At 34.8% G+C, this 16,741-nt stretch overlaps 1 protein-coding gene and 1 long non-coding RNA gene across 2 annotated transcripts; one reads left to right on the plus strand and one right to left on the minus strand.

Annotated features, from left to right (window-relative positions):
* The first annotated feature begins 387 nt into the window (after nt 1-387).
* LOC116289296 (uncharacterized) lies at nt 388-10,190 on the plus strand. Its single transcript, XR_004196318.2, has 3 exons — nt 388-487; nt 570-633; nt 10,135-10,190. It is a non-coding gene; the product is annotated as an uncharacterized LOC116289296 (long non-coding RNA).
* Nucleotides 2,605-16,726, minus strand: LOC116289293 (serine/threonine-protein kinase H1 homolog). The gene is made up of 2 exons (XM_031696186.2): nt 15,866-16,726; nt 2,605-9,404 (listed from the first exon to the last, which is right to left on the minus strand). Exons 1-2 carry the CDS (start codon nt 16,724-16,726, stop codon nt 8,409-8,411), a joined length of 1,857 nt encoding a protein of 618 aa, XP_031552046.2. The 3' UTR covers nt 2,605-8,408.
* Nucleotides 16,727-16,741: the final 15 nt, after the last annotated feature.

Raw genomic sequence — 16,741 nt, forward strand, 5'->3', positions numbered from 1 at the left:
ATTAAACAACCTCCAAAATGAACATATGAATTAAATTCATTAGAAAAAATGTATAACTTTTCGTCTTTTTTTACATCTTTGAAATATTCATCGATTTTTATAACGAAGACACGATTCCTCAGCCTCCCCTCCCTGCTAATTTGAAAAGGCTCAAGAAGTTCGTTCCCAGGATACTTAGGATGACGTGAACATTTTCCCGCTCGCGGGCTTTTTAGCAAAAGTCGTCGAATCTTACGAAAATTAAACATTTGGCACAACAAAACAAATTAATATCGTATTTTTTCACTCGAAGAAATTGGTTTTGTGATGATTTATCAATTACAATTCATGAAAATCTTGAAACTAGAATTTTGAAGGGCTTTTTTTGGTTGATAATTTTTGGGACCAGCCCATAACTGAAATTCGAAGGCGTGCACGCGCTTATTTTTTAGGCGGCGCCACTTCGCACAGAAGCTCAACTTTCATAAAGAACAGAGTTCATTTGCAGGTAGGAGTTCTCCTCTTCCTCTTTTACCCTTTTTCTTCTTATTTGATACCATTTTATACCTCGAATGTGCTTTACTTTACAGCGGCCTACTGGTAGAACTGATGGTTGGACCTGAGAAGCTTTTTTTTCCTTTTTGCAAAGCCAAGGTGAGTGAGTTCCCAAACTTTGAATTAGAAAAAATTAAACCTTTTCCATGCATTTATTTTCAAAATACACGTTTACAATTGTCGCAATGCTTCAGTTTTACACAGTGCAAATGTTCAGGGGGAGGTTATTCATTTGGCTGAAATTCAATATGAACTAAATATAAATAACTATTTATTAACTATGCTAAGAGTAAACTATGTTTTATTTGAATTTATAAACAATTTCTGTAACTTTACTACTTTTCCCATTTCCTGTTGGAGAGGGGTTACGGTGGGATGTTCTTGATGGCTTCTTGTACAAGAAATTTGTTGCATAAAGAATGGCCCCTCTTTCGTTTTCCATTCTGTTGTATAAAGTGCTGTGTAAATTGGACTTTGCGTGCACCCCCCCCCCCCCCCGCTCCCCCTTGAGCCAGATTTTTTCAATACACTCCCCCCTCAAAAGTCTCTAAACTTGTTAACTTCGACTTTGACCATAATAAGTAGACTTTTCAGTTTTGCCTTGTCTGCATCCTTAGGCCAGGTTCGCATTTGCAATTTTGTGAGCACAAGCAGTATCAACATTAAAAAAACTTTTCTGTTATAAGTTATTTATTGAGAAACTTTTGCTTATTATGCAGCTATTCTTTTAACATTTAATAACATAATGGCAAATCATCCGAAACACAATTTCAGAAAATTATCAAATGAAAATATCTGTTCCATAGGGTCCCATCCTGCATTGAGCAGTTTGCACTGGGCCATACAATTTCCCAACCCCCCTACCCCCACCCAGACACACACACACACACACACCCCAGCATAAAAACACACAAATGCACATTGCTAGTCATTTATCTATACTTAATATGGGTTCAAATGTAAAGCATTTCCTTCAACTAAAGCTGACTGTTTACCATACCAGTGTTGTCTTCAATGTCTTCACACACTGACTCGACATACATGCCAAATTGGATTTATTATGTAACATTGTTTGAAGCGCAGAAAGCTGGAAGCTAAATTTTCCCCACCCCTCTCCCCTGGTGGTAGTAGTCTTCATGTTCCTCTTCCTATTCCCTTCTATTTACCATATCACAACAATCACAGTTCTCATCCCATTACCTAACTACTGTGGCATGATAATGAGTATGCAGTAAAAAATATTTATTGATGAAAACAAAACCTCCATAGATAATTTGGGAGCAGTTAAAGCAAATAAGTGTGAGATTGGAGATTGTACGTGTGTGTGTAGGGAGGGGGGGGGGGGGGGGAGAGGGTAGAGAGGCTTCAAACTTGCACCTTCAAAATTTCATGCACCTCAATTTCAAGAGGTCCCAGTTAGTGTGTCCGCACAGTAACATAATCATTATGAATGATTCATATTATAATAACAACAAGTGCATGAAAAAAACTTTTAATATGTTTTTGATAATTCAGTACAAGAAACATTTGACTTTTTATAATAAAGACGTTGTACATTTGAATATATCTGTTTGGTGATAGAATATAAGTGAAAGCAGAAATCCTTAGGTTTTCCTTATGATCACATTAATATAATTCTTTATCTGGGATAATAACAAATTCAAAAATAATCTCTTCACGATTCATAAATGTATGCAATGTCTCAAAAAGTCAAGACTTTACCTTTTATTCACAAATGTAAACATCAAAGTTCATATTGCAGGTTCCAGCCTTTATTTCAATGTCATATATACAATATGGATTGTATATATATATATATATGTGTGAATATAGCTATGATACAGCATTATTAAAACATTATTAAATATTAAATCATTTTGTATTTCATCTCTTCTTTTTAGAAAAATGCATTACTGCTAGTATGAAATTAAACAATATGTCATTTGCGTACTACCGAGTCAGAGTGTGGTCAAAAAAATAATTGCTATGGTGCAACCCACAAAAATACAACTCCATGCTTGCTAACATTGTGTTAGTTTCAGAAATTATCCATACTCCACCCCCCCCCCCCCCCCCCCCCACAAACACACACACACACCCAGCTGGATATTTCAATTTTTTTCGAATTCCTCTGATGGGAATAGGGATAATTTCTGGAACTTCACATTCCTTGATAGACCTTTGTCACACGACAGCCATGTTTATTCCCAAGAAAATAAAAGCCTTTCTTTCGGAATGTTGAACCTCACCCCGAAGTGCTTAAATGCGAGGCTATCTGGGCAAAAATCTATTGTCCCACTCAACATGGCTGCCATGTAAGAAAGGTCTACGCAAGATACCAAAACTTCAAATTTCATGTTTCCAATGTGTGGATAAATGTGCAATTGTATTATGCTATAGCAGGACTACTAAAATATCAATGTTGGTGCTTAAAGACCATCGTATTTCCTTACTCCCTTTGATTCTTTGACCACACTTTGGTAAATTACTAGTAATTAATACATTATTCTATCATCATGACAATACTGAAGCTTCTACAAGGCCTGTATCGATTTCAACAAGAATTAGGATCAAATCATGCAATTTTACATGGTTTAAATCCTTTCTTCGGGTTACAATCAAACTAGAAAGTACAAAATAACTTTGAGCCTCATAGATACATCACTCTTATAATCATAAATTTCATATTAGAAGTTCGATTTTCAAATTTTTGAAAATTGTAATTATTGGAAGAACAATAGATTTTTCTTAATATGTCTGTTGACCCTAACAAAATACTTACACCTTTGCTTGTTTGACTATTATTTCATCACATCAAATTGATTATTTACAAATTATATTATTTATGGGTGGGTCAATATTTTAAAGACTGTGATTTCTAAATACTAATAGAGTGAAGTCACTAAATTTATGAAATAAAAATTAGACTAATCACATTAGTAGACCATAATTCAATTGTTTTATTTTGTGTCTATTTGACTATCATACGCTTAACTATTATATTTTATTTCACGGGTTAAATGCCTTCACTCTACTTCAGAGATATTGACAAAACTATGCTCTAATAAATCTGAAAATTAAAATTCATAAAACTAGAATTTCTATTTTACTCTATTCCTATTAAATTAATTTTACATATTATTCTTCAAAACATTGACCCAAAATTGAATTAACTGTCACTTATTTACAAATATCTTGACTTTATATACATATATATTAATCACTTTTATCGATTAATGTACGCAAGCTATATAAGAGATGAATCAAATACATTCAGTACATACAGTGTGGACCATTTATAACTTATGTTTCAGTTTGCGAGATATTTTGATCATAATTGTATTTCACTGTTTTTATTGCCACACACTGTTTGAGACAACATTCACCACATGGAAATTACTCAATAAACTACTGTCAGTCAAATAATTCCTTAGAGTAGTTTCCCATGTACCTAATCTCATGGTTTCCATGTATCTTAATATATTCTAATGATTTATTTGATTGACAGCAGGCTATTGCCCAATTTCCACGTAGCAACTGTTGTCTTGATCAGCGTGTAGCGTTGAAAACAATGAAAGCAACCAGCCATGTTGTTTAGCAATGCAAAAAGCACTGCACTGAAATGTCTATTTAAATTTTTTTTTAGTTTTCTCATAGAGAACTAGTAGCTGAATCATCAAAAAATACCATATCTACAATTCACATTCTAGAAATTATAATATTTTTAAGAGCAGTGAATGTATACAGCTAAATAATAATTATTTTAGTTAGGTACATGTACTTATATATACCAACCACACCAAATACATTACAAATGGTCCAAAGTCAATTTCAATGCATCTGAATGTTTTTGATTAATTTCTAGTGTGTTTTAATATTTCTGATAATTATTTATATACATAATTTTAAATAATATATTTTACACCAGAAGTAAATAACGTAAGGCCGGCTTAAACTTCTAGTGAAGAGATAAAGTTTAAAGGAATAATACAATGCTTGAAAAGGAGCCTTCAAATTTGAATGTGAATGTGTTTCTCCTTGACAAATAAAACTTTTTATTTTTTGTTTTTTTCAATTTTTTTTAGTTTTCCAGATTTTCATAATTTTAAAATCATGATTCATATAAAAAAATATATCATTTTTTGATAGTAAAATTCAATTAAAATCAATGTCTTAGAACAAATACCAAAAACCACAAATTTTACCATTGCAAAAAGTGTCAAATTTTAGGTTGCATGTGAATATTGGTGTACTGATCCACAGGAAAAAAACCGGATTCCCAAATTGGGAATTTGTTGGGAATTTCCTTGAATTCCCAACGAATTCCGATCCAATTCCCAGAGAGAATGAAATTGGGAATGTGGCACTGATTGCCAATGTTAGTTTGTTGGGAATTTTGTTTTTCTATTGAGTATTCCTTAGAAGGAAATTCCCAACAATAAGTCCCAACGTTGGTGTTCGAATTGGGAATTCAAGGAAATTCCCAACAATTCCCAATTTGGGAATCCGTTTTTTCCCCCCTGCATGATTGAGTTAATTACAAGAAAAGTAAAACCAGTAGGATTTCAAGCGTGACTTTATGACACGTAACTTAATATTTTCAGCATTGATTCTACATGAAATAAATAATTGAATGATAAAATATTTTTATATGATTTGTGTGATGCATCTTGGAGATATCAAGGTTTATACTTAATGTTAAAGAGTGTGATGTCATAGGAGGTATATTATGATAATAGTCTCTATAAATATAGACTATTATTAATATTATTATTATTATTATTACTATTATTATATTAAATATATTGAACCTTTTCTGGAGCGGTTTACTGTCATTCTTCTCTAACCATGAACACTTGCTTTTATCTTATTCTTTATTTGTGAAAATAATATACTGTTATTTTGTCTTTCTCTTTCATTTCATCTCCTTGAATAGTTTTTAAAGACTTCCAATACATGTAAATTAAATTTTATTGTTTTCGATGCGTAATCTGATGGTTGACAAACTCGAACTGTGTTCATGGTCAGGTTCCATTGTTAGAGTAGAGTAGAACGATAGTAATATCCTGTGTACAACATCATTGTCTTACTAATAGGGGTTTATAGAAAGGTTATTGCAAATTTATTTTATCATAGAGCGCATAGCAGTAAAACCATGAAATAAAAACGAAGTTGATTTACTGACAAATAGTATCTATTTAGTGACTACTAGTCACTCAACCAGAACATTCATGATACAAAGACAAATACACAAGAGACCATTTGTGTCTTTTGTTAATTTAGGCCCCGTCCACACGTATCTGGAAATTTTTGTATCCGCAAATTATTTTTTGCGGATACGAAAATGTTTGCGTCCACACGCAGTGTATTCGAATCGTTTTCATAGTCCACACGTATCTGTTTTCGTTAAATTTGTGTATCCGTAAAAAAAATTACGGATACAAAAATTTCCGGATATGTGTGGATGGGGCCTAAATGTTCAGTTGAGTGCTAGCAACTATTCGTCACTAAATAGCTACTATTTCTCAGTATCAACTTTGTTTTTATTTCATGGTTTTACTGCATGCACTCTAATGATCATTGTTTGAATTTACAAATGATGACAAACTCAAATGCCTCCTATGACATCACACTCATTAACATATTGGAAGTATAAACCTCGATATCTCCAAAATGCATCACTCAAATCATATGAAAATATTTTACAATTTACTTACTTTCACTTTATGTAGAATCAATACTGAAAATATTGAATTAGGTGGTATAGGCATTTTTCAAGGATTCCTTTTATCTCTATTTGAATGAATGGTGAAAAGAGTACATATGTAATATAGAATAATTGTCTTAAAAAGTATAGTTAAAATACAGCCTGTTTCAGACTTTTTGTTGAATTGTTTAAACTTGTATAATAATAATAAACAAATAGCAATTTTACAAATTATGCAAGCTACATCTAGTAGCTATCATCTATTACAGATATTCATAAACTAACAGGAAGTTTATATCTCTCCTTTAAGAAGATAAGTACATAAAAAAGGTAATACATATGGGAATAGGACGCTAGCCATTTATTCACCACGATAGGGCTATTTAAGTGTATAAGCGAGCAACTAGTATTTCAAAAAGTGTAATTAGAAATTGTAGGTTACAGCAATTTTCACTTGCATGTGCTGCACATCGATTTTGTTTTTTCTCATATATTGGAGCTATCTACACAAAAACCTTATGGATGCTCATCAACTGCTTGCTCAAAGTGGTCATGCAATCAAGGTTTCTTGTCTTGAGGTGTCAAGTTTGTGACAAATCAATGACTTCACTTGCACATGCTGCACACCAATTTTGATTCAAGATTCATATTACACAGGCTTAGCCTTTCTTAAGGCCTGTTTACACTAGCAAATTTTGCACGACCAAGTTGCACTGCTAAATTCACCTGTGTAAACGGCCTGCGATTCTGGCGGCGATTCTCGCGCAATGATCACAGCGATTTCGAACATGGTTGAAATTATCACGCTGATTTTTCACAGAAACAATTTTGCACTGTTTCGTAAACACGGAGGTGCTGTAATTGCAATGCAAAATTTGCTAGTGTAAACAGGCCTTTAAGAGATCATTTGCAAAAGTCAACTGTGATACTAATAATGTGCAGCTTGAACAATACCAAGGTTTTAAAATCCTTCAGATTTTTAATGGTATCTGTGAATAGCTGACTTATAAACAAGGCTAAACCTGTGCAGATGAGTCTGTGGTCTTCAAAGACAGTGGTATGCATCGAATGGGAAACTGGTGTATTTGAATATTAAGCTGAGCCATATTTAAGTAAAAAATTGGAGTTTTTTCTCACATGTAGACCACTAAATAATTGCTCCATTATAAACTACTAGCTGGCCCCTTTCCCACATGAAAAAATAGCTAGTTCCTATTATTAGAAAAATGAGTAAATATAGTTTGTTTTTGAAGAAACTTGCATAGTACTGCAAGTCAACTTTATGATATGTGAATGACATATGATTTATAATACTTATATACAGTTTATGGGAATAAAATAGAATTAGAAAAAATGGATTTAATAATTTGCACTACAAAGTATTTGATTGGAGGTTGGAAATCTCTTAATAGGCCACATTCAAGGCTTAAAATTCAGACTCGATAGCGAGGTTTAGCAATATGGTACTTCATGTACAGTATTAAGCGTACATATGGATCCCCAAATACATCTATCTGTAGGAATTAAAAAAAAGTACCAAATACTACATTCCTACCTTAAGGCAAGAGAAAAAAGGCACAGTTCACTACTGAACGATATTATACTGCTATTTGCATTAGAGTGTGCACCATGCACTTTTTCTTTCTTTGCGCCAAAGCATTAGTGTGTTTCTGCACATACATTTCTGATGTTAAGTGGCTAATTGGCTTCAAAGTAACAGTCTAATTTGAATGTTACTTCAAAGCATAGATAATAAATTAACTATGTTCAAAGCAAGCTAATTAGCCGCTATTTAGCTCAGGAATGTATGGAAGAGACTTCAGGAATGTGAAGTCGAATCGCCAAAAATTAAACAGTTGCCCCTAGAAAGGTCAAAAATTACCTGCGAATACCTGCTGTTCAGACGTTAGGAACATACTGTTGTCATGCCTCAAAGAAAGAGGAAAACAATGTGCACTTTAATGTAAAAAGCAGTAACTGAATCTATAACACTACATCTACTGATACATTTTTGAGGTGTGATGCAATTTGTAACATTTTATTCTGGAAATGCCAGCCTCAGCCTCGGCATCATGCTGGAATTTTAATATCTCAAACGTGGCCTATTGAGTAGATTCATTTTCATCAGCGATGTTATAATGAAGTTAGCACTTACCTCATCCCTTACTCAAGTAGTACTAGAATCTGTAAAACTGCAGGAGACTTTATTTCTTTTAGCACGTGGTGACATAATCGTCCTAGGCCTTGTAGGAACGGTTAAATTGGCAGCAGGCATGGAATTCAAAGATCCATGATTAGCTTCATTTGAGTAATCTATGTCCATAGCAAAAGGCCTAGGTGTCACAGGACCATCAAGGAAGTTATTTGTTTGCCTTGGTGGATGGAACGCTGGAAACATTGTGCCACTAATTGCATCAGATCTGCCCCCTCCGTTCAACACATCCTCATCAACTTCTGAGAAATTACTCAATCTTGAATTTCTTATTTCGGCAAACTGAAATGAATTTTGGATGATATTTCTTCTATAATTCATTTGTGATAGTGGTGGAAATGCTGTCAAGTACTTTGCTTCTTCAGCTTCAGGCATTGGCTCATCAATAGTTTGCAACACAAAGTCATCCTTTTCTGTAGGATCTTTGAGTTTCATATGGCTTGATGTTGACATTTGGTAATTGACATTTTGTCCAACAGGTCTAGTACTTGGCTGCTTTTCAGTGCTCTCTACTTTCAATGGAAGCTCTGCGTTAGCTTCTTGAGCAACAGATTGAAGTTTTTCTACTAGCTGTTTTGTTAACTTTACGTTTGAGTTCCTTGTTGACCTACTAGCTTCTTTTGATGACTTCATTCTCTTCTCGGCATGATGTTGTATTGTTGACGTCTGTGATGGTATTGTTTTGTGGTGCCTTGAAAGAACTGACTTCCCTGATCTTGTAGACCTGCTAGATCTCTTTGACTGATTTGAGTTTGCACTATTGAGCCTCGATGATGACTTCAGCCAGTTTGAACTAATAGAGCCATGGAGATTTTTAAAGCTTGAGGAAGCTGCAAATGATTTTATCCATGGGTGTTGAAGTGCTTCCTCTGAAGTCATTCTTTTTTCTGGTTCTACAACTAATAGCTTATCGATGAATTCTTTTGCCATGTCAGACACATCACTCCATGGCTAAAATAAACAAAAAGAGAATTGTAAGACACTGGGACATGGGTGGCGTAGTGGTGAGAGCACTCAACTCTCAACAATGCGACCCAGGTGAGAGCACTCGACTCTCAACAATGCAACCCGGGCTCGAGTCCTGATGAGCTCGGTGTTGTACGTGAGTTGAGTTGTTTGTTAGTGCTCTACTGTGCTTCAAGGGTTTTCTCGGTACTCCCGCTTTCCTCCCTCCGCAAAAATCAATTTCTTATTAGAGGCTGGGGGCTTAATACATTTTGCTGATCTTTGAAAATTCATAATTAGCAATTATTCGCCAAAGGCGAAGTGAATATTGGGGAATATTTACCGAGACGCAAGTCTTCGAGAGGCGAGGTAAATATTCTCTATATTCACTGTGCCTGAGGCCTATGTTTTGCATATATTAACTTGTGTACAGAGTAACTTATTTTTATATACAATAATTCAATAAAAACAAACAAACTATTAACTTTTAGGCCATACTTCGTTGCCTTTTTAGTATTGATAGAAATGGCATTTACTTTCATTTTTTCAATTTCCTCATTGGAAATTGTAGCAAAACCATTGCCGGCAGATGCCATTTTGTTGCCGACTCAATATTCCGAGATTCAGAGGTGAATATCGTACAATTATTCACCTTTAATTAACCAATTTGCGCGCGAGTTCTTAGGAAGTACACAAGTTGGTATATGCTAATTACTTTTATTCATTATCTCAACAGGTGACACGACTATCAAAGGCCAGCCTGGGGGGAAAGGGCCACAAAGTTCCTTAAAGGTGAGGGCTTATTATAAACTGGAGGCGTATTTAAATTTTAGCACCTTATACTGGGGGCTTATTAGAAAGGGGGCTTAATAAAGGAAGAGGGCTTAATAGAGGAAAATAGGGTATTAAGAAGTTTTGAGCCCATGACTCCTTAGAATTTATTTTACAGTAATTCTCACATCTCATTCAAACTAAATTGTTCATCTTATAAGTCACCAATTGGCTCCTAGATTGCATGCTGTGCACTTGAAGTTAATGTCAGCAAAAAAATTGGAGATTGCCTGTTCAGGCCCATAAGGAGATAACTCCAAGCTTAATCTCTGAGTCAGTTACATTTTTATTGCTTTCACTTGTTTGCTTCACCAGTAATTGACTGGCTTTCACAAAAAACTAACTCTTCCTTTTATACATTTGAAGAAATTACAATTACTTAAATCTTTCAGGACGCCAGACAACCTGCCCCCGGTTTGTCCTTAATACCCCTGCAATCCCTTGTTCATGCATACGGGCTTCTACACAGGCTTCTACATTGCCATTGAATTGCTGTACAAATGTACTGAAACTCTTCCATAGCTTATCCCCTTCATTTGACTTGATTCCACAATGCTTGTTATTGGTAACCTTTATTGTAATATAGTTTTTCACCCTTGTTTACTGTGAAATAATTTTTTGAAAAATTCTAGAGAAAGCTGAATAAAACAAATTGATCAAAATAATATACATATGTACGACAATATTAATGACCATGTCCGACCTTTTAGGCAACCATAAGACCCTGTGCAAGGTGAGTTGTGAACTTGGCTATCACATTGTTATTGATAAGGTCAAGTCTATTACTGCATGTTAGATATAACCTTTCAAGGTATGCTGTTGTCATGTCTCAGTACTAATGATTACTTTCATAAACAAAGACAAATTCTATCTACTCAATGAGTAACCTTAGCACCACTAATACACTAAGCAAGTATATTTAGGTAATAAATCATTTTCTAATATCATTTTGTGATTTGATTCTTTTTTTAAACAAACACTGATCCTTTCATAAGAAACTTAATATTCATTAGGATCCTCGTTGAAAGATACTTTACATCAAGCATTGTCAGAAAATACATTTGCCGTGATCATAGCCAGATGCTATTACGCCATTAATATTGATGATATCATAGAAATTGCTAGAATGATAAACTTCCTCTCTGAGAATAAGGATTATTCAGTGCTAATAGCCACAACCTAAGACCTTGTGATTTAAAGAAAAAACATTTGCATTTAGGAGCTATTCAATTATAATACCTGGCTGTCATTACTTTAAAGCATAATGTAGATTGTATGAGAGTATGTTGTGGGCCATGAAAAGGTCATCCGTAGAACGGTAATGGAATTATTATAGGTTAAAGAAAGGGTAAAATGACTTGTAAGGCCATTTTATTTTGTAAAAAGAACTACTTTCAGTAAACCAGTCTCTTGACTTTCTTAAGGATTTGTTTTTGAGGATTTATTTCTATCAAATACAACAGCTTTCTGAGGAATTCTTCCAACATTAACATTTAAAATATAATTATAAATATCATTTATTTCATGTGACTGCAAGAGAAGTAAACCAAACTAATAGTCGACATGCACTAGCCAAACAAGCTAGCAGCTTAACACATGCCAACATGCAAACAAGTGTTTGGAACAAGTATTTGCAAACCAAGAACAAGAACTTGTAAATTGTTCTTACACATTAAATAGACTGATGAAAAGGTAAATTATACACCGTGAAAAGATGAAAAAACTTTCAGTAAGTTTTTTCATCTTTTCACGGTGTATAATTTACCTTTTCATCATTACTGTTTCATTAGAAACACCGACGCAACTCACACTAGTTTTTAGCTAGTTATATCTCATTAAATAGACTAGTGTATATAAAGAACAATAGTTGGTCAGTGTACTGATGTACCTGATGAAAGAGGACCCTTTGGCCCTCTCCAAACAGAACTGTAATGCTTATGTCGTAATTATACTTGTCAAAATCATTAACAATTCATGAGGAAAACACAACAGAAATCACGACCATGAAGTATGTTGTAAATCTGATACAAAATTGTGTTCATTTGCATAAACTTTAAGTTGGATTTTCTTGGCCAGATTCACTTAATTAATTTTGAAAATTTTAGCGAAACACAAAGGAACTAACCTAGATGTTTGATAAGTAATATACAGTATTCGTGTCCCTGTTGTATCAAATATACAATCACTCGGCTACGCCTCAAGTTCATATATCTGATACAACACGCCACTCATACTGTATATATTACCTAAATCTATGTCAGTGAATATTCACTGGTAATCATCACAACCTGTTTGACAAATAATAAATTATCAAATGTGCAGCAATAAGCAGAATGTTACTCCTTTTCCAAAAATCAATGCATGTCAAAAAAAGTTATACATTTATTGGATGAGGTTGAGCATGATATTGTAATTTATCAAGACCAAGGTGGTGTTATCTGCCAAAGCCATAGGTCTTGATAATTTACTATATTATGCAAAAACCAAATTCAATAATTGTTTTATCATAGATTTTGAAAACTAAGAATACAGATTAAATTCTGCTTTCAAAGAAATAACAAACAATTTCAATCTCCATTATGATCCTGACTTAACTTCACCTGATAAATGCAATATCTGCAGGAAAACCCACAGATATTGCATTTATCGTGTCAATTTCACAGGATATCTTGGATTGGCTGAGGGCTTTCTGCCAATGAGAAGCAAGATAATGAGTAAAATGTACACTAAAAGAAATTATGTAAGAGAGCAGTTTTCACATTACTGTGAAAAGCTCATGTCACGAACGCAGTTGTGAACACAGCAAGGCATACGCCAGATTAATCAAATATTTACTTTCCATTCAATCGAATACCCCAAAACATGGTGCAGACATGGTTACGACATGGTCACGTCAGACCAATCATACTGCGCAAGATAAAAAATCAGCCAATTAAAATTCTAAAAACATCGTATTCATATGAAGGCATGCATATGGCACTTTTCACAGTCATACAAAACTGCTCTAATGTCGCTGATTACTATTTCAAGGCCATTAGGCGACACTAGGATAGTAGGGTTACCCACCAAGCTGGGTCAATAGATAGTTCAGCTTTACAAGAAAAACACATAGGTAGGGTAACCGTAATGGAAGGACCAAGTAACAACATAAACAAATAAAATGGTAAATCGCAAAATATTGGCAAAGATGTTGACTTTAAATCTTATTTTACTTCTTAATATCATGATGCAGCAGGCATTAATTCACTGGTTTGTGATAAAGGCTAAGTTATTTGTGATAAAAGAGGTTCGAGTACAGTAGAAAAGTTGTCCAAGGTAGGTGGGTTGTCCCTGGCCACAACTTTACAAGGGTAAATTTAACTCTCACAGAAGGGTTACCCTTTCAAACAGACAGGGTAACCCTACAACTAGGGTAACCCGGGTGCACTTGTAAAGATGATAGAATAAATAAGAGATAGCACTTAGAAGTTAGGGTAATCCCTATAACTAGGGTAACCCCAGTGATAGGGTTACCATCTTTCCTTGTTCTATTTTGATTTATGCTCATCAAATTATGAAGTCATATTTGACATCTGAAAGGGGTTTATGGCAAGAATTAGGGTTTTATTTAAAGTATTTGTGGCCAGATTGACCCTTAATTCAGCTCTGTATAGTCATACAGAAGGCAATATTTGGTGGATTTAACTGCTTAGGGCAACTCATAAACCACTTATATAAAAAGTTCTCTGCATAAGCTTCTTCTTGGGGGTATTTCATTCAATAGTTATAAAAACATCTTGTTATTGTGACTTATTATATGGGACTATCTTTTAATGGCCATTCACAAATGGCCATAATTTCATTAACTATGTCCACTCAGTCGATACATAAGCTGATCACAAACCATAAGTTTCCTCAATCCCCTTTAGGTATATATGCCATTTATGTCTTGATAAACCAATAAAGCATTATTTGCTATGCTTATAAACTAAAAAGAGGTCAAATGGAATGACTTATGAGATTGTAGTGATGTTTGCGGAACACTTTGTCAGGCATTTCTACTTTATAAATACCGAGTTGAGATTTACATGACTACATGTCAGAAAGAAGCTTTTGTTTGGAAATCTCACAAATAACAAAAGATACTAAAGGAAATAGTATTCATTCGTTAACACCGCAACTTGACAAGCCTCAACACAAGGCTTGATAGCCTAATATCTCAATCATTTGAATTGGTACCAGAATAAAGCAGAAAGTTATTCCAGATAAGGCCGATATTCAAAGGAAACAAAAAATGCTTGACATTTTTGGCTATTATCTATCGCGCGAATCAGTATTCCGTCATGTTCGCGATGTAGAATTACAAGCTCTTCCTTAGCGAAATTGAAACGTAAACATTGATCACGAAACGGCAACACACGAACTTTACGAGATCCTTTTTCTGTTTATTTACTTTTAACCGCAAATATGCACAAACTATGTGTCTGTTGTTTATTGAATTACCAGCTTGATCTTCTAGTTATACTAAAGTAGAGTTCGCTTCGATTGATATTAATTTGGAAAGTTGTTTTTTTATGCGTGTATTTAATATACTTGAAGCTATATTTATTGAGCGAACATTCAAAATAGCGCGAAGAACAAGCGTCAAGGTTAAGGCATCTAAACCGAACATCACTTGCGTAAAAATAGTTCATCCATATTGACGTCTCTGTAGGACACAGACATGCAAAAGGAAACGAGTTCAAATATGTTGAAATCTTATCTACCCTACATGGATCATAACACTCATTTGTGTCGACTATTGTGTAAATGCAGTTTTAGGTTAACTGTGGACACAAAAGAATCAAGAATCGTACAAATGATCTCTCGCAAGGCATCACATTCTTAATGCACAAGTCAAGCGACCGGAAGTTTACAAAATTGTGAAGCGAAAAAATCTGTTTCTACAGAATTTTCAAGAGAAACACATTTTGAGAATTATTTTTCCATTTCTAAAATCAAAGTTCTATTTTGCTCAAATAAATTAAGAAGAATCCGAAATATTCGAAGGTCTCAGCATAATTCGCGTGGTCTTAAATCGTTTAGTTTAGAACGTTCCAGAGCAAGACGGTGTGCATTCTTGAGAGAAAATGGATCCTTTAGGGGGCAGTCACCTTGGTGTAATTACTCTCGCACGACATGGACGAACAAAATGAAGCTGACATTATAGTTTTAAACCACTTTCAAGGTGAGATTGATTCTATACAGCGAGGTGAAGGTCACGCTTCTTGTTCATGATATTCTATTTGTTAGTCCACAAACGAACGAATAATCTAATCGGCAATCAATGCGGAATAATTGAGCACGAAAAATGCCGAAGTGTACTGAAGCATTCCCATGGATAAATACAATAAGATGGAGAAATACCAAACTGGGATCTCCAGGACTCAATCAGTGAACAAGGCACCTCGCAGGTTCTAGGGGAGTAATCATCGCCTTTACCCTGGATATATACTACGTAGAGGCAAAACAATGCAACGTAAATATAACTAACAGATATGGTTTTGACATGACTAGAACCAACTCTGCCTTCGCATATTTAAACAGATTAAAAATAACCTGTCCAATTCTTTCGATCTTAAAATATCATGAAACGGTTGACCAAATTTCCTACATACCTCACACTTGTAGCTGTATTTCGCCTCCACAATTGCCCTATAGAGGCGCGTATTATTATCGTCGGCAAAGGGCAGAGCACCGCAAAGTAAAACATATGAGATCACTCCAATAGACCACATATCGACAGCGTTCGTATAAGATCTCCTCATCAAAATTTCAGGTGCAATATAGTCTGGTGTACCGCACGTCGTATCCATAGTACTGTCGTCTGGATTTTTCCTCAACTTCGACAACCCAAAATCAGTTATCATGATCTTAGAGTCATTCCCAGGGTGATAATAGAGCAAATTCTCTGGTTTAAGATCCCGATGTGTAATACCTAAAGAATGAAGGTATCGGACTCCCTCTAGAACCATGTACAGGACATACGTCCCGTCCTGCTCAGTAAAACATCCTCGGCTGACTATTCGATCGAACAGTTCGCCTCCAGTTGCCAACTCCATTACTAGGTAAACTTTATTACTACACTCAAACACTTCATAAAGACGCACCACATAGGCATGATGAACCTTTCTCAAGACAGCAAGTTCAGATTCAAAAGCTTTTTTCCCTTCTCTAACCTTCATCATCTTGATGGCATAAGGTTGTTTGGTGACCTTGTGTTGCACTCGAACAACTCTACTGAAGGCGCCTTTTCCAATCAGCGCCATGATTTCATATTTTTCAGTAACTCGTACATCGAATCTGGCTCTAAATTTCCCGCCTCGAACTCCCTTCTCTGTAAGTTTCCGTTTTACATTATTCCTGTGTTCACTCCAGCGAGTTTCACGTGACCCTTCGGGTAGCAAAGTTGGATTTACGATACAATCTGACGTTGGTTCACTCACAATTTTCTTGCTTCTACCACAGCCCATCCTCATTGTATCAGTTCCTTA

Source organism: Actinia tenebrosa, unplaced genomic scaffold, assembly GCF_029948245.1.
Source record: "Actinia tenebrosa isolate PJP-AT-01 unplaced genomic scaffold, QUT_ActTen_1.0 PGA_scaffold2__45_contigs__length_23673736, whole genome shotgun sequence".
Lineage (NCBI taxonomy): Eukaryota > Metazoa > Cnidaria > Anthozoa > Actiniaria > Actiniidae > Actinia > Actinia tenebrosa.